Consider the following 18,891-nt stretch of genomic DNA (forward strand, 5'->3'; position numbering starts at 1 on the left):
GATCTTAGCTTCCCCAACCAGGGGTCAGACCCTCAACCCCTGCACTGGAAGGCTAAGTCTTAACCACTGGACTGCCAGAGAAGTTCCTTAATTATATAAAAGTATATATGGAAAAATTATAGGAAGAGAGGGAGAAAGTAGCTCGAGATAAGGTTGGACAGGAATGCAAGAGTATATCAAGCAGAAAGTAGAAACAAACATGAACTTTATTCTTAGTGCAATGCTTGATGGGTTTAGCAGGAGTACAAGGTAGAATGACAATCAAAATAGAAAATGTTCAAATAATTAAAACAAGCATCAGGCAGGGGTGAGCTGTGTCTACAAAATGAAACTGCCTGCCATCTATGCTTACTATGCGTATGTGCTTACTATGCATCAAGCAAGAAGCCTGCACAAGATAAACACTGACATCCTCATTTTATGGATGAACAAACTAAGTCACGGAAGGATTAAGTCATCCAGTGTTCCACAGATAGGAAGCGGCAGAGTAGAACTGAAAACCTGGTCACTCTTGATTCTAAATCCTCTGCCTTTCTAAACCACTATGCTATACAACTGATGAAAAGGGGAAAATTCTAGCATCAAGTATGTTTGTTTACATAATGTCTGCATCAAAAAAATGACAGGTGGTTTGAATACGCTCCCTTTTCAACCAGATGTCTACATTCTATAGGCATAAACACAAAGACTGAATTTCTTCTAGAAACAGTATGCTTGCAAACATCTTTAGTTGTAACTGACAAGATGAAATAATGCCCCAATTTTACATTCTCCCTTATTTTGAAACTTTGTGGCCATTTCCACAAATCTCCAATTCATATTATAAAATTGATGTACCCTATCTGATTATTTAGTGCCTTCCAGGTATCATTTATTTCAGAAGTACCAATCCTATTTCTACAGTTCCGTATAATTTAGATTTCTTTGTGTGTGTGTGTGTATATATATAGTTTTATTTATTTACTGGCTGTGCTGGGTCTTTGTCACTGCACGGGCTTCTCACTAGTTGTGGCGAGTGTGGGGTACTTTCTAGTTGCAGTGTGTCAGCTTCTCATTGCGGTGGCTTCCCTTGTTGCTCAAGAGCACAAGGGCTCGGGAGCTCTGGCTCCCAGGCTCTAGAGCACAAGCTTAGAAGTTGTGGCAAATGGGCTTAGTTCTTCTATGGCATATGGGATCTTCCCAGACCAGGGATCAAACCCATGTCTCCTTCATTGGTAGGTGGATTCTTTACCACTGATCCACCAGGGAGGCCCTAGATTTATTTTTGAAACATGCCTATCACATAAGACAAAATGTGATTCTAGGTAGTGACGAGGCCCACAGATCTCCAACGGTGACTTCTGTGTGTAAATATCTTGCCTAGCCGTGGCACTTCGGTCCAAAATTCAGCGGTAACCTATTTTCCTGGGACAACAAATCTGGCTCACCTTAGGGAGAAGTGTAACTGGTTTCTTACCTGCAAGAAGTAATATAAGGCACACAGCAAAAAAGTCTGGATACTCTGCAAGGCCAGTATAATTCATTTTGAAGTATGTCCGGAAAAAATGACCGATCTGCTTGCTAAGAAGTTCATCAAAAGTGCCACTCCACGCCCTTGCAACACTTGATGTTCCTTCCAAACCACAGAATATACAAGGTCAGTGGGAGAAAATTAATACCATCTTGTACTCCTCTATTCTAGGATAAACATGAGTTAGTTCAGACAGAAGTGAACATTCTCAACACATATAACATTATCTCACAATAGCAAGCAAATGCTCAAGTCCGTAATTGTGGAATCAGGTAACTTTACTTGCATTAAGGAACTGTTGTCTTTTAAGAAACAGATTTTTAAGCTCACAAGAGACATATTCAGGGAAAAAAGCAGAATCACCGAATTTTGCAATTAGGAGTCACTGAGAGATCAGAAAAATGAGACACAGGGAGTAAGTGATATACTCAGATCACCTGGGCGCTAGTTAAAGCAGACGCTACATAGAAACCTAAGGCCACTGACTCAGGAATGCTATTTCTACCATCCTAACCAATTAGGTTCAGTTTCTGGAAACATACCTATCACATAAGATAAAATGAGATTCCAGCCAGTGATGAAGGCCCACAGTTCTCCAACAGTAACGTAAGTGTACAAGTAGGCAGACCCAGTCTTGGGAACTCGGGCCCCAAATTCCGCGTAGCAAAGACCTGCCATCACGGAAGCCAGCGCAGCAATGAGAAAGGAGACCACGATGCTGGGGCCAGAATCCGCTTTGGCCACCTCCCCGGCCAGCACGTAGACCCCAGCACCCAGTGTGCTCCCCACCCCCAGGGCGATGAGGTCCATGGTGGATAGGCAGCGACACAGTTTGGTATCTTCTAAACTGTCCAGAGTGACGATTTTCCTCCGGACCAGACATCGGGCAAAAGACAGCGCTGCTCTGCAGGGAATCATTCTGAAGATGGCAACCTGAGGAAGAGAAGGGACGGTGTTAAAAGCTGGTCTGGAGTCCTCTCTCCAGTTCCCTGCCCAGCTTCCCGGCAGCTGTGGCACCTGCTTGCTCTTAACTTGATGCTGGAGGTGTGGCCTGGGGCAGTCAGGAGGGTTAAATACGCTGTGTTAAGTCACTTCATCCGTGTCCGACTCTTGAGACCCCACGAGCTGTAGCCCGCCAGGCTCCTCTGTCCATGGGATTCTCCAGGCAAGAATACTGGAGTGGGCTGCCATTTCCTTCTCCAGGGCATCCTCCCAACCCAGGGATCGAACCCACATCTCTGAAGGGATAGAACCCGAGTCTCCTGCCCTGGCAGGCTGGTGGTTCTTTACCACTCGTGCCACCTGGGAAGCAATAAGCCCAAGCTGTGATTTTCTGAGTGCTCTTTCATGTGGCCTTTTAGGGACTGCCACAAGTCGCTTATTTGGGGAGCAAAGGAATTGGAACCTTGGGTGATTAAAAGGATTTGCCATTTTTGTTTGCTATTGCAATTTTTAATAGATAATTATATTTGAAAATTTAGTTAGAGCATGTTGGGACAGAAACTTTTACACAGGTTTTTGTTTGTTTTTGTGTCTTTTGTTTTGCTTTTTAGCTGCTTGGCGTGTGGGATGCTAGTTCCTCAACTAGGATTTGAACCCACATTCCCTGCATTAGAAGCATGGATTCCTAACCACTGGAGGGCCAGGGAAGTCCCTGTTGCTGCAATTTTTAAAGCTATGTCAATAGAAATAAATTCCAAGAGATACCTCATTTATCCTTGCAGCAAGCAAAGGGGTAAATCACCTCATCTTTTTGTTTCTCTGTCTTTTCTTCAATCATTTCTTGAACTCACATATTTTAGGCCTTATTACACTCCAGGGATTGCGCTAAGATTATGTCTAGAATTATGTGGAACACAGGAACAGCCTCTAGCTTTATAGGACTTATAGTCTAGTTAAGGCCTAAAAGCAGGGGAAAATATCATTATGTGGTCTACAGCTTTATCAATTACTTGTGAGCTCTGCTTTCATTTCATTCTATTTCATTTACATGTAGAGCCACTTGAACCTTTTAGAATTAAAAAATTTCCCCCAAAACATCTTGTATGCTATGCTGTGCTTAGTTGCTCAGTCATGTCTGACTCTTCGCAACCCACAGACTGTAGCCCACCAGGCTCCTCTGGCCATGGGATTCTCCAGGCAAGAATTCTGTAGCGGGTTGCCATGCCCTCCTCCAGGGGATCTTCCCAACCCAGGATTGAACCCAGGTCTCCCGCATCGTGGGCAGATTCGTTATCAACTGAGCCACCAGGGAAGCCCCAAACATGCTAAGAGCTTTTAAAATAAAACTGCTATTCAATTATGCCTAAAGTATGGATTTGTAATCGACACGTTTATTTATATTTACTTGCAATCTCTAAGTAAATAAATAAAGCCAAAGTCCATGCCAAGTATGATATGTTCTTTTTTAAATGGAATGAATGAGGTAGATAGAAAGTCTTACTCCCCACACCTTACAGCTCCCAATAATCTAACACTGAAAAACAAAACATGGATTGAGTAAGACAAAAAATACATATATTACAGTAAAAAGTCTGAAGTACAATATACCAAAATGTTAACTGTAATGATCTTTGGGTGGAAGGCTAATTTTTACTTCTATGTATTTCATACAATATGTATTATATTGCTAATATGTGTTTCTAAATTTATCTCCAATGAATATGTACAGCTTATGTGCAAATAAACATAAAAATTAAAAGGCCATATATGGCCTTGTCTATGAAGACATATAACTCAGCCGACTAGGAAATAACTTAAGAATAGGGAATATAATAGTATATGCAGCTTCTCGGTCAATAAAATTAAATATATTTAACTTTTAGAAGTTCAGAGTCATGTTTACCAATTCTACTGCACAGTGGTCTACAGAGATTGAATGTTATCCCTTCAATCTCATTATAATCACTGTCAATAACCTAAACTCATGAGATCACAGCATAACAACTTCTCTGAGGAACTTGGAGTTTTCCGTCCTAAGAAATAAACCTTGGAACACTCCTCAACTTAATCTCCATAAAAGAAAACTATTATTAACATGTATTTCATTTAAAAAAAACTAAAAACCTAATAAACTACCTCTGTTCATGCTTACTAAATCACTTCAGTCGTGTCCAACTCATTGTGACCCTATGGACCATAGCCCGCCAGGCTCCTCTGGCCATGGGATTTTGCAGGCAAGATACTGGAGTGGGGTGCCATGCCCTCCTCCAGGGGGTCTTCTGATCCAAGGATCACAACCACGTCTCTTATGTCTCCTGCACTGGCAGGTGGGTTCTTTACCATTTAGGCCACCTGGGAAGCCCCATGTTTTCTATACTGAATCTCAATGACTTGTGCTTCTAAGAGAACAAATTTCTGGGATGTGAGTAATCCAGTTTCACGCTAACTCTAGTATAAAAAGCTAACTCATTCAACATTATTCATTCATGAATATAAATGCAATCTTTGAAAGTTTGATGTTGAAAGTGGCTGATTCAAAGGATATAGAAAAAAAGAGAGAAAAACAAAAATGAGTGGAAAGTTCCTTGATGTAAAAATAAAGTTTTATACATCAGCATCTTCCAAAACACCTGAAGGAGTGCCAAGCATGACATCTCACAAATAGCTGCTGAAAAATTCACAAATACAGATGATATCTTCAATTTGCCAATATTTCCGCTCCAAAGTCAAAATCTATCAAACTTCCATAAGTCAAATGTGTATCAATTTCTACCCGTAGGTAGTCCTTAAATAGCTATTTCTATTATAACACATCTAGAAGACAAGGGAGAGAAGTGTCTTGCTTAAAGAAAAATCAAGTAAAGAGCTGAAGTTATACAAAGGCCAACTGAGGCAGGAGGAGGAGAACTGAAGATATTTACTAAATGCTGACCTTCGGTACCATTTAAGTGTTTTTACACAAGAGTCGTGCAAAGATCAAGAATTAGGAACAACTGCCAACTAAAAAGTACTCAGAAATGGAGACCCACTGGTGAATTTTAGTAATGATTTAAGAATCATGTGAAAATTGGACAATTCATACACAACTCTAGGAAACAGCTGATATACAGAATGAGGCATACCTATTAGTCATTAACTAAACAAGACACAGGTCTTCCCAAGTAGCTCAAACAATATCCTTACTGCAATGTGGGAGACCTGGGTTCAATCCCTGGGTTGGGAAGATCCCCTGGAGAAGGCAATGGCAACCCACTCAAGTATTCTTGCCTGGAGAATCCCATGGACAGAGGAGCCTGGTGGGCTACAGTCCATGGGGTCACAAAGAGCTGGACATCACTGAGTGACTAACACACACACAAATAAAACACTCTCTTGATAAAGTGATTAGTATCCAATATTATGAATAAAAGACAAATTTTAAAATTATTGCAAAGGAATTTGGAAGGAAGCAAAAAAAAAAAACTAAAAAGAGAAGGATAGGATTGTAGGTGAGCTGTTATTTATTTTTAATCCCTTCTTTGGTAGTATGGTCACCATGTTGGTTTGCAACTTCTAACTCTAGTAAACACAGAATAACATAAACATAAAAAAGAATAAGCAAGTCAACCAATAAACAAACTTTCTTTGAAATGCTAAAAACAGGGAAAACTTTTTTTCAGTAAATTGCCCAAATTGAATAAGTGAATGATCCTCGTCTTATCAATATAAAACTGAACTTAATTCACTCCAGATTACATGGGAAGCAGAACTGTTTACAGAGACATAAAGCTTTAATCAGTGAAGACCTGACTGGTACTGCCTCTCTCCAATTTCATGTTCAGTTTTCCTATGCTGCCCTGAGGGAATAAAACAAAGCTGCCACATGTCAAGCATTCATTTGCTTTTCAGTAACAGAAATGCAGACGTCAGAAACTCTTCTCTGAGTTGACAGATTATGCAATGTTCTTTGCAAACAGTCTTAACTACGCACAACTGATAAAATACTGATTGCAAAAGCTAACTCAAAACCAACTTTGCGGAAATATAACAAGATGGAAAAAAACCAATGTAAGACTGTACTGGATCAATTTAATGAATCATTATTAGATAAACATTTATTAAATTCTAGCAGGTGTATAATATACTGCTTAGTCAATAAAGAAAAAAAGAATCCCATTATTTTGTAAAATCTGTTTTTGTGGAAACATGCTGATATAGAAAGTACAGTGGCAACAGAGGAACGAGAAAAAATAAGATACTTGTGTCTAACGTAATAGAATTTGATACTTACTTTTGAAAATTTAATACCTTTTCCTTAAAATATTTTAAAAGATATGTTCCTGTTGTAAAATGGTTATGATAACCTTACTCTCATTTCTAGAAGGTTTTTTCACTGACGAAAAAAATCCACTCACACTTGTTCTCTGACACCTGTCTGCATTTACTGTCCCTGCTGGGGCTCCGGTATGTTGTCTCATCAGCAAACAGATATGCAGGGAAAACATGCAGGAATTTTGAAGGTGATCCTATTTGGTCTGGAGGGCACACACTTTTTCCAAGAGCAGAAAATGATCCAAACCAACATATCCACTGTCAGCTATTGCTATTAATACCAGGATTGGTACTGAGTAGGAAACCTACATAAAATACAGTAGAGGACAATGATCCTAGACTTTGGGAAGAGGCCCATATGACACTCATAACCATGACCTGAACCTTGGAATACAGAAGTCCTAATCAACATCTCTATAAGGTCACAAACGATTCTGGTGACACTACAAACAGACATGTATTTTCTTCAATAATTGCTTATTTTACTAATTTCTAAGACAGTGGCCTCTCTGTTGTTGCTCAGTTGCCAAATCACATCCAACTCTTTGTGGCCCCGTGGACTGCAGCACGCCAAGCTTCCCTGTCTTGTATTATCTCCTGGAGTTTGCTCAAACTCATGTCCACTAAGTCAGTAATACCATCCATCTAGCTCATCCTCTGCTGCCCCCTTCTCCTCCTGCCCTCAATCTTTTCCAGCATCAGGGTCTTTTCTGAAGAGTCAGTTCTTCGCATCAGGTGGCCAAAGTATTAGAGCTTCAGCAACAGTCCTTCCAAATTCAGAGTTGATTTCCTTTTGGATTGACTGGTTTGATCCCATTGCAGTCCAAGGGACTCTCAAGAGTCTTCTCCAACACCACAGTTCAAAAGCATCAATTCTTTGGCACTCAGCTTTCTTTATGGTCCAACCCTCACATCCGTACATGATGTGAGGCCTCAGTAGTGAGTGGCCTCTACTGAGGAGTAAGATATGCACATACTAGCTGAGATCTGAAAACTTAACTAGCCAGAGGAAAGGCTTAGAGGGCTCTGCGACAGCTTAGGCAGCAGTAATGTCTCTGGATTTAATGAGCCTGAGGATACAAGTGAGACCTTCCTGAGTCCCTACCTCCATCCCCTACCCTAAGCATAACAGTTTCTAGACATCTAACCCCCTGGTGGAGCCCCTATGAATTCTTGTCATAAAGCTAAATCCCTTCCTCAGCAACTTGGAATTATTTCTGTACTTCTCAAACTTCTTCCATCCAGGTTGGAAACTTGACCATGTAGAATTTTAGGTCAAGTAAATTCCCTACCCTGATAATATCACAATGCCATAGAGCAGACCTCATTTCAATTAACCACAGAAATCCTTCAAAAATGTGCTAATTACAGTCAAGAGTTGATCCTGGATTTCCACCTTGGTCCAAAAGTTTGATGCAGCACTGAGCTGCACAGAAGCGAATCTTTGCTCTCCTCCTCTAAATAAAGGCTAAAAATTCAAACTTAATCCTTGGTATCAGTATTACAGGCCCTGACAATAAATCTTACAGGAGAAAATAGTTGTGGCAACCTGGCAGAGCAGGCATTCCAGCAAATCCTCAACAAATTAGCTCATCCAAATTAGAACCAAATTTCCCTTCCTCACTTGAGCTGCTAGTTTCCTGGTGAGATATCAGTACTTTCTATTTTTGGCCTGATAGTAAAAAAGGAATTAAACCATGTAAGCCTGGGAACTTAGCCCCATTGTATATGCGTGTGTTGTCTCTAAACTAGAGCTTTTAGGTTTGCAATCCCCAAACTCAACATCAAGTACATTTCTATAACTTTAAAGTGCAAAAAATATTTTCAAATTTTACTGTAGGTTAAATAATTTAGTTAAAGAGAGGAAAAAAAGATACGAACATAATACCATGGAATTACTGATTTTTCTCTCATTTCTCTTACTTTTAAGGGATTAATTTCTCATAAAGATATGCCAAAAGTACAATGCAGGATAAAAGATAATCAGACTTCCCTGGGCATCCAGTGCTTAAGAATCCACCTTCCAATGCAGGAGAATTGAGTTTGATTTCTGGTTGGAGAATTAAGATCCCACATCCCACAGAGTAATTAAGCCTGAGTGCCACAACTAGACAGAAGCTGCAACAAAAGATGCCCCATGCCACAACTAAGATCTAATTCAAACAAATATATATTGAAGAATAAATAACCAGAAATGATAACTGTTCACTCTGATAGGTTAAAAAAAAACAACTTTTGCATTCAAATCTAAAACCTTTATTTTTCTGGAAAATGAAAACAAGCTTTCGCTTAGGTGCAGAACTTAGCTTTTCTCCAAATAAAATTTTCTAAACAGTATCTTCCTCCAAAGTTTTCTCCAAATAGGTTGTTGCTGTCCTGTTGCTCAGTCGTGTCAGATTCTTTGTGACCCCAAAGACTACAGCACACCAGGCTCCCTGTCCTTCACCATCTCCCAGAGCTTGCTCAAAGTCATGTCCGTTGAACTGGTGATGCCATCCAACCATCTTGTCCTCTGTCATTCCCTTCTCCTCCTGCCTTCAATCTTTCCCAGCATCAGGGTCTTTTCTAAAGAGTTGGCTCTTCACATTGGTGGCCTAAATATTGGAGTTTCGGCTTCAGCATCAGTCCTTCCAATGAATATTCAGAACTGATTTCCTTTAGCATGGACTGGTTTGATCTCCTTGCAGTCCAAGGGACTCTCAAGAGTCTTCTTCATCACTACAGTTCAAAAGCATCAATTTTTCATTGCTCAGCCTTCTTTATGGTCCAACTCTCACATCCATACGTGACTACTGGAAAAACCATAGCTTTGACTACATGTACCTTTCTCAGCAAATTAACATCTCTGCTTTTTAATATACTGTCAGGTTGCTCATAGCTTTTCTTCCAAGGAGCAGGCGTCTTTTAATTTCATGGCTGCAGTCACTGTCCACAGTGATTTTGGAATCCAAGAGAATAAAATCTGTCACTGTTTCCATTGTTTCCCCATCTATTTGCCATGAAGTGATGGGAATGGATGCCAGGATCTTAGGTTTCTGAATGCTGACCTTTAAGCCAGGTTTTTCTCTCTCTTCTTTCACTCGCATCAAGAGCCTCTTTAGTTCCTCTTCACTTTCTGCCATAAAGGTGGTGTCATCTGTTATCTGAGGTTATTGATATTTTTCCAGAAATCTTGATTTCAGCTTGTGATTCATCCAGCCTGGCTTTTCGCATGATGTATTTTGCATAGAAGTTAAATAAGCAGGGTGACAATACACAGCCTTGACGTACTCCTTTCCCAATTTTGAACCAGTCGATTATTCCACGTCTGGTTCTAACTGTTGCTTCTTGACCTGCATACGGATTTCTAAGAAGGCAGGGTAAGGTGGTCTGGTATTCCCAACTCTTCAAGAAGTTTTCAGTTTGTTGTGATCCACACAGTTAAATGCTTCAGCGTCATCAATGAAGCAGAAGTAGATGTTTCTCTGGAATTAAAATTACCTTGCTTTTTCTATGATCCAATGGAGTCTGGTTTGGCAATTTGACCTCTGGTTCCTCTGCCTTCTTTAAATCCAGCTTGTACATCTGGAAGTTCTCAGTTCACATACTGTTGAAGTCTAGCTTGAAGGATTTTGAGCATTACCTTGCTAGCATGTGAAATGAGTACAACTGTGTGGTAGTTTGAGCATTCTTTGGCATTGCCTTTCTTTGGGATTGGAATGAAAACTGACCTTTTTCAGTCCTGTGGCCACTGCTGAGTTTTTTGCAGCAGTTTAACAGCATCATCTTTTGGATGTGAAATAGCTCAGCTGGAATTCCATCATCTCCACTGGCTTTGTTAGAGATAGGTGCACACAAATAAAAGACACAAGTGAGACCACTACAAAGGCACAACCACTACAGCAGTAACATTTATGTTTTCTCCCCTTTTACATCAAATCCGTAATACTCAGAAGTTAAACTGCTTCAAAATTTCTGACACAGAATCCAGATACAGACAAGCATCTTGCGAAGGACATCCAAGATGCAAACAGCTGATGGGGAATTCTAGTTTGTAAAGGCAACTGGTGTTTTAAAAGATGTCAATCCATTTAGCTTTATTAAACACCAAACTACATGAATGTGGCTTACCTTGCTGTCGCATTGAAATAGGCACAGCACAATTTAAAGAACTGTGACCAAATTTGTCTTTAGGGTTGGAGAAGAGGGGAAATTTTTTGAAAAAGGAAAAGAGGAAACAGAACCTTCAGCAGCTCAATAAACAGAGTATTTCCCAGTCAGCACCCTGCTCCCAGTCAAGGATCTTGGTGGCTCACTGCAGCCCCAGGCACGTTAGGTCCCATTAAGGCTGAGCAATCTTGGGCTAATAAATCACTCCAAATGCCAGAGGGTACCACCTGTTCCCACTCCCCAAGCAGCCACTGAAGGAGTGTCCTTGGCTAAGACCATTCGCCCTATACCTACCATTGCAAATATGGAGAGATACCCTTTCCAAAGTTACTTCACACCCATCACTACTCTAGGAAGTACTATGCTAATAAAAATAGCTAATGTTTGTTGAAGAAAGTAGAGAAAACCACTACTAGGCCATTCAGGTATGATCTGAATCAAATCCTATATGAATATAAAGTCGAGGTGATAAATAGATTGAAGGGATTAAACAGAGTGCCTGAAGAATTATCAGACAGACATGCCTATCAGTGTAGAGGAGGCGGTGACCAAAACCATCCCAAAGAAAAAGAAATGCAAGAAGGCAAAGTGGTTGTCTGAGGAGGCGTTAAAAATATCTGAGGGAAGAAGAGAAGTGAAAAGCAAGGGTAGAGGAAAAAGCTATTCCCAACTGAATGCAGAGATTTCCAGAGAATAACATGGAGAGAGAAAAGGCCCTTTGAAAATGAACAATGTAAAGAAATAGAGGAAAACAACAGAACTGGAAAGACTTGAGATCTCTTCAGTAAAACTGGAGGTATCGAGGGAACATATCATGCAAGGACTGGCATGATAAATGATAGAAACAGCAAGGATCTGTCAGAAGCAGAAGAAATTAGGAAGAGGTGACAATATACAGAAGAACTATACAAAAAACATCTTAATGACCCAGAGAATCTCGATGGTGTGGTCACTCACTTAAGAGCCACACACTGTGGAGTGTGAAGTCAAGTGGGCCTTAGGAGGCATTACTATGAGCAAAACTAGTGGAGTTGTCAGAATTCCAGCTAAACTATTCAAAATCCTAAAATGATGCTGTTAAAGTGTTGCACTCAATATGTCAGCAAATTTGGAAAACTCAGCAGTGGCCACAGGACTAGAAAAGGTCAGTTTTCATTCCAATCCTAAGGAAGGGCAATGCCAAAGAATGTTCAAACTACCGCAATTGTGTTCATTTCACATGCTAGTAAGGTTATGCTCCAAAACCTTAAAGCTAAGCTTCAGCAGTTCGTGAACTGAAAACTTCCAGATGTACCAGCTGGGTTTCAAAGAAACAAAAGAATCAGAGATCAAATTACCAACATCTGCTGGATTGTGGAGAAAGCAAGGAAGTTCCAGAAAAACATCTGCTTCACTGACTACATGAAACCTTTGACTGTGCGGATCACAACAAACTGTGGAAAATTCTTCAAGAGATGGGAATACCAGAGCACCTGACCTGTCTCCTGAGAAATCTGTATGCAGGTCAAGAAGCAACAGAACCAGACATTGAACAACACACTGGTTCAAAATTGGGAAAGAGTACAACAAGGTTGTACATTGCCACCCTGTATGCAGAATACATCATGTGAAATGCCAGGTCGGATGAACCACAAGCTAGAATCAAGATTGCTGCAAGAAATATCAAAACCACAGATATGCTGATGATACCACTCTAATGGCAGAAAGCAAAGGGGAACTGAAAAGCCTCTTGATAAGGGTGAAGGAGAGAGTGAAAAAGCTGGCTTGAAATGCGACATTCAAAAAGCCAAGATCATGGCATCCAGTCCCATCACTTCACGGCAAATAGAAGGGGAAAAAGTGGAAACAGTGACAGATTTTATTTTCTTGGGCTCCAAAATCACTGTGGATCGTGACCGCAGCCATGAAATTAAAAGACACTTGCTTCCTGGAAAGAAGGCTATCAGCAACCTAGACAGCATATTAAAAAGCAGTGACATCACTTTACTGACAAAGGTCTTCATCTGTTGAAGGTCAAGGTGGTATCAGCTGCGCTGACTCTACCAACGCTACTTCCAATTTCATCTCTTCAAAATTACTACCTCCTGCCATTCCCCGTGGGTTTCCTATAATCCCTCTTCTTTCCCAGAGCTGGTGTCCTGATGGAATAACTTATATTTGTTTAGATATTTCTCCAATAAGGTGCTCATAGAGTTTAATGTGTGTTAGGCCCATTCTTTATGCATACCCACAGACATATACACCCTCTACCTGAAAGAGGTGACTTTATATAAAGCAGAGACAACCTATTCTTAAACGTACATCCAACTTGGGTTCCTGTTACCACTATTTCTCCAATGCCCACTTCTAAGGGAGAAACATCCTCCACCTTGTCAAAGTCCCAGAAACAGCAAACAAGGGCTGGCTCTACAGCACTTACCAAAGGTGTTTAAAACATTTTGATCACCAATAAATCACAGTAGTAAGCCAGAAGTGGGGCAATTATTCGCCTTACGAAGGCAGGATGAATGACGGGAGCACTGGAAATATTTTATCATGCACAAGAGGGTTTCAGAGTTTCCTGTATCACAGAAGAGAAGTCTCCCAAGCTCTCTTGGTCTTAAGACCTTAATGTTCTTGCTGTTGTTCAGTCACTTAGTCATGTCCAACTCTTTGTGACCCCATGGACTGCAGCACGCCAGGCTCCTCTGTCCTTCACCAACTCCCGGAGCTTGCTCAAACTCATGTCCATCAAGTCAGTGATGCCATCCAACCATCTCGTCCTCTGTCATCCCCTTCTCCTCCTGCCTTCAATCTTTCCCAGCATCAGGGTCTTTTCCAATGAGTCAGCTCTTCTCATTAGGTGGCCAAAATAATGGAGCTTCAGCTTCATCATCAGTTCTTCCGATAAATATTCAGGACTGATTTCCTTCAGGACTGACTGGTTTGATCCCCCTGCAGTCCAAGGGACTCTCAAGAGTTTTCTTCAATACCACAGGTCAAAAGCATCAATTCCTCAGAGCTCAGCCTTCTTTATGATCCAACACTCACATCCATACATGACTTACTGGAAAAACCACAGCTTTGACTAGACAGACTGATGGCAAAGTAATGTCTCTGCTTTTTAATACACTGTCTAGGTTTGTCATAGCTTTTCTTTCAAGGATCAAGTGTCTTTTAATGTCATGGCTGCAGTCACAGTCTGCAATGATTTTGAAAATCAAGAAAATATAGTCTGTCACTGCTTCTATTGTTTCCCCATCTATTTACCATGAAGTGATGGGAATGGGACCAGATGCTATGATCTTAGTTTTCTGAATGCTGAATTTTAAGCCAGCTTTTTCACTTTCCTTAATGTTGATGTTAGGGGGTTATTTTTTGTTAAAAAAAAAAAAAAGAAAATTTCCTAAAAGCACTTCTGCTATCTTATTAGTTCCACAAATACTTCAGTGCACGTTGCTAGGTGTGAAACCACCTGAACAGGCTGCCACAATTCCTCCCCTCACGGCACTTACAGTGGGGTGGGAGGCGCAGACAGTGGCCAGTTCAATATCACGAAGCAAAGGCTTCTGCTCAAGGGGAGGGGGGCCACGGAGGGGGTGGATTCAGGTGGTCACAGGTGCTTTCCTGGAGAGAGCTGTGTCTACCCTGAGACCTCTGAAGGGATGAGATGGATGGAGCCATCTGAAGATGTGGTGGGAAGGAGGTCGGGGGGAGTAGGGGCGATGATGAGTGCTCTGAGCACAGGGAGCAGAAAATTCAGAGGCACAGAGAGTGGCTGTACACACACAGCGCTCAGGGGCTGGGGGAAGCCAGAGGGGAGGGGTCCCCAGGCCATGCAGGGAGCTTGGACTTGACCACCAGAGCACTGAAGAACTTTAAGTCAGATACACAACTTGACAACTAGTGCTCTGATTGTGTTATAGGGAAGGGATGAGCAAGACCAAAACTGGAGTTGAGGGGAAGGGCAAACAGGCCACTGGGATGATGTAGGCAAGAGGGTCTGTGACGGGCTCCAGGGTAAAGGCGGCATCATGAAGAGAAACGGGCGGACTACAGAGCCACTGAGGAGGTGGAGGATGCGGGCGCTGGGGACTGTGTGGATCTGCGGCACAGAGCTGCTGGACGGTTTGTGTGACCTTCATTTAAAAGAGGAATAAGCAAAGAAGGAGGTGCTTTTTGACCACTGTGATTTTAAGAAATGTGTGGAATTGCCATATGGTCTCAGCAAACTTCAGCAGACCCCAGAAGACAGGAGATTTGAGAAGGATCAGCATAGAGATGGTAATTACATTGACAGTATCACCCAGGGAGAGACAGTACAGGAGAGGGAAGGGAGCGAAACACCAAAGATGCACACGTTTAAGTAATGGGCGGGGGGAAGGAGAAGACAAAAAACAACAACCATCACTGCTCCTGGAGGAAATGAGGCAGGAGAGGCTGAAGAAACCAGAGAAGATTTGACCTGAAAGAAAAGTGAGCTTTCAAGAAGGAAGTGTCCTCAGTGTCAGTGTCTGAAATGAATGAAAGACTATGATCTCCATAAAGAAGTCTTTGGCAACCTTGACAGGTGAGGGTTCTGTGGGCCATGGGGTGTAGCCAGGTTGCAGGGGCTGGAAAACGATGAGCAGTGAGGAAATGTGATGTGGTCAGTAAGGATTCCGATTTTTCAAGCAAATGGCCTGAAGGGTCCATGGGATCAAGGGAGATCCTCATTAAGAAGAAATTTAATCTGTTTAGATGCCAATGGGAAAGAGCCAGAAGAGAAAGAGAGCTTGAAATCCAGAGCGGGGAGAATGGATAAAGCAAATTTCTTGAGATGTGCAAGACTGAGAGTAGTGTAGGGTTGAAGGGCTGCAATTAGGAGAAAGGGCATCTCCACCTTAAGCATCAAGAAGGAGAATGGGAAGGGACAGGGCAGACAAGTTTCTAGGTTAGGCAACTGACCTTTGAGCTCTTATTTGTAAGCTCCAAAATCCAAACCTTACATGGCGCGTAGTTTAAAGATAACACAAAAAGGGATGAACAAGTAATGTCAGAATGACTTCAGTATAACTTTATACATGGACAGTTTTATTTTGTTTTTGTTTTCACCATTTAAAACTTGCGCTGCCATTTTAAATCCAAAAAAATAAAGAGTACCTTTAAATATATGCGCCTACAATGTATTTCCACATCAATCTCTTTGAACTGTCAGAAAACTAAATACAGGAATTCTAGGTGTGACGTTTGCACACAACAAGGTATTCAAGATGAATGTGCTCTCTAGATTGCTGACGTTTAAGCCTGTAAATCTTTGACTATTGTTGACCAAATTTTGCCACAATTCAGTGATCCTCCTAAATGCCACTGAATTTTATGGTGGTTGTCAGCTTTAGTACCAGGCATTCCAGCTGCTCATCTTTACAGGAAGGTGATTCATTATTACTTCTCAAAAACAACCATTTAATAAACACTAACAAAATGTTTTGAAAAGAAATAAATACTCACAATTACCTTAATAATCCACTGTCCACAGAAATTAGAATCAACTCAAGGATGCCAAGCAAATCCAGATGACCTGGATGAACCCACACTTCTGTCGACTAAGAGCCATTGTTCAACAAGTTTATTTTGACTTATTTCTGGATTAAGTAGCTGAATTTCAGATTACAAATGCTAGAAGCATATTCATGGCCTAGGAGGTGTGCTAAAGTACAAGAAAGCTCTTTTTGTCTGAAGGCAAAGGACTGAGAAGCCCTTTAGAACACTCTGGTTTCTTCTAATTGGTCTCTTTCCAAACAGCCATAGTATTCCTCTCAATTCACTTACCCCTCCTCCTCCTCAAAAAACCTAATTTAGTTGTTAGAACTCAGCTACTTTTGTTTCCATGCTACCCCAAATTCCTTCCCTCAAACTGTGGCAGAAAAGGAATTCAACCGGAATTCACATTCATTTTTAATTCAAGTTCAAGAAATTTTGATGGATACCATGTTGAGTGTACTCATCACTTATGGTTTTGTTCTTAAGTAATTCTTAAAAAATAGTCGTTTTTGAAACTATATTTTTAACTTTGAAAAGCATGTTCTGATTTTGTACTTTTTAAAATACAGAAACAATGTATCACCAGAGATTTTTATCCTTAGCATCTTGGCAGATGGTGGAAACACTGTTATTGGCTGAGAGGTTTGGGAGTTCATGTTGGCTTCAAATAAATCTGAATAAAACATTTCTATTATGTGCTCAGAGAAAGTAATTACAACAGTGCCAGCCCTTCATCATCAGGATTCAAAGCCTCTAAGACTTAAGTTTAGAATATGCAAACGAAGAAGAATTTTAAAAAGGAAAATAACTTGAAAATGGCTCTGTACCACAGTCTGGCAATGGTGCCCTTGAAGTATTAAAACAAGAAGAATGAAACAAGGAGAAAGTGAAACAAACACCCTTCAACCTCACACTCCTGCTGCTTCTTTGCAAACAGCTCTGTCATCTTACCTTCAGAATATTCTGCACCAAGATGCAAAGAGAGAAATAGACAATATGGGGCTGATTCCTGCTGTGTCTGAGAATATTTCAAAAATATCTCAGAAACAACATAACACTGTTATTTCCCAATCCTGACTTTAAATGAAACCATGCCTTGCAGAGACTTGTAGATGAATTATTTTGGTCAAAGAGAATTTAGCGTCTGTAATTTTAAAATGTGCTTGGAAATGTTTATAAGTATCAGCAGACTCCTAAGTAACAAGAGAATTATGAAATATGATGAACGGAATTTTTAAAAATTTATTTAATTGGAGGATAATTACAATATTATGGTGGCTTTTGCCGTACATCAACATGAATCGGCCACATGACACAGCTATACACGTGTCCCCCCATCCTGACCCTCCCCTCCCACCTCCCTCCCTACCCCATCCCTCTGGGTCGACACGAGCTGAATTTTAATGCTTCAAATCGACTGTATCTAATCTATCATCTCGGCCTCCTGCCAACTTCTCCAACTCATATGCTCTAGCCTGGGTTTCAAGATCACCCCTCTGTCCTCTGCTCTCAGCCCACCTTCCTTCGTCTTACTCTCGTCCACCCTCCACGTGAATACTGTGAGCCAATTTGTCCACCGACTGTCCCTAGAACACTGCCCTCTTGTCCACACACAGGTGATAAGATTTATTTCTGGTCACTCCCTTGTCCCCTCGGGAGGGTTCGGTTCCTGGGCCTTCTGAGCTACTTCAGAGGCAGCAGGAAGGGTTTTTTTTTTGCCTCTTCCATCCACTCCTGAGCTTTCCTTTTGACTCAAAGAAGGAAAAAATCCACCATACAGTTGGAAAATGTAAAGCTAAGAAGCAGGCTGGTCTATGTAATAAAGGGCTGGGGGTAACAGAAGAGCCTACAGCCTAGAGAAAATCCACCTGGCAGAGGGAAAAGTGGGGAGAAAAGGAGAGATTTTGAGAAGTGCTAATGTCGAATGTGAGTTGGATGTCCTTCAAGAGATACAAGTATATGTGGAAATTCCTATTAAATATACGTTTGCAGCTAAGACATGAAAGCAACCTAGATGTCTATCACCAGACAAATGGATAAGGAAGTTGTGGTACATATATGCAATGGAATATTACTCAGCTATAAAAAGGAACACATCTGATTCAGTTCTAATGAGGTGGATGAAACTGGAGCCATTATAGAGTGAAGTAAGTCAGAAAGAGAAACACCAGTACTGTATACTAATGCATATATATGGAATTTAGAAAGACAGTAATGATGATCCTATATGCAAGGCAGCAAGAGACACAGACGTAAAGAACAGACTCTTGGACTCTGTGGGAGAAGGCAAGGGTGGGGCGATTTGAGAGAATAATACTGAAACGTGTATTACTGTATGTAAAATAGATGACCAGTGCAAGTTCAATGCATGAAGCAGGGCGTTCAAAGCCGGTGCTCTAACCCAGAGGGATGGGATGGGAGGGGGAGGTTCAGGATGGGGGGACGCATGTGCACCCGTGGCTGATTCATGTCGATGT

At 41.1% G+C, this 18,891-nt stretch overlaps 1 protein-coding gene across 2 annotated transcripts in view; it reads right to left on the bottom strand.

Annotated features, from left to right (window-relative positions):
* SLC7A2 (solute carrier family 7 member 2) overlaps positions 1-18,891 on the bottom strand; it is a 64,766-nt gene that overhangs the window by 21,545 nt on the left and 24,330 nt on the right. For both annotated transcript variants that reach the window (XM_052661298.1, XM_052661297.1), the window contains exons 2-3: positions 2,053-2,443; positions 1,457-1,612 (exon numbers count right to left, since the gene is read on the bottom strand). In XM_052661298.1, coding sequence (XP_052517258.1) covers positions 1,457-1,612; positions 2,053-2,428 — 532 coding nt within the window. In that variant the 5' untranslated portion in view covers positions 2,429-2,443. The remainder of the gene's footprint in view (positions 1-1,456; positions 1,613-2,052; positions 2,444-18,891) is intronic.

The sequence above is a fragment of the Budorcas taxicolor genome, chromosome 24, assembly GCF_023091745.1.
Source record: "Budorcas taxicolor isolate Tak-1 chromosome 24, Takin1.1, whole genome shotgun sequence".
In the NCBI taxonomy this organism is placed as follows: Eukaryota; Metazoa; Chordata; class Mammalia; order Artiodactyla; family Bovidae; genus Budorcas; species Budorcas taxicolor.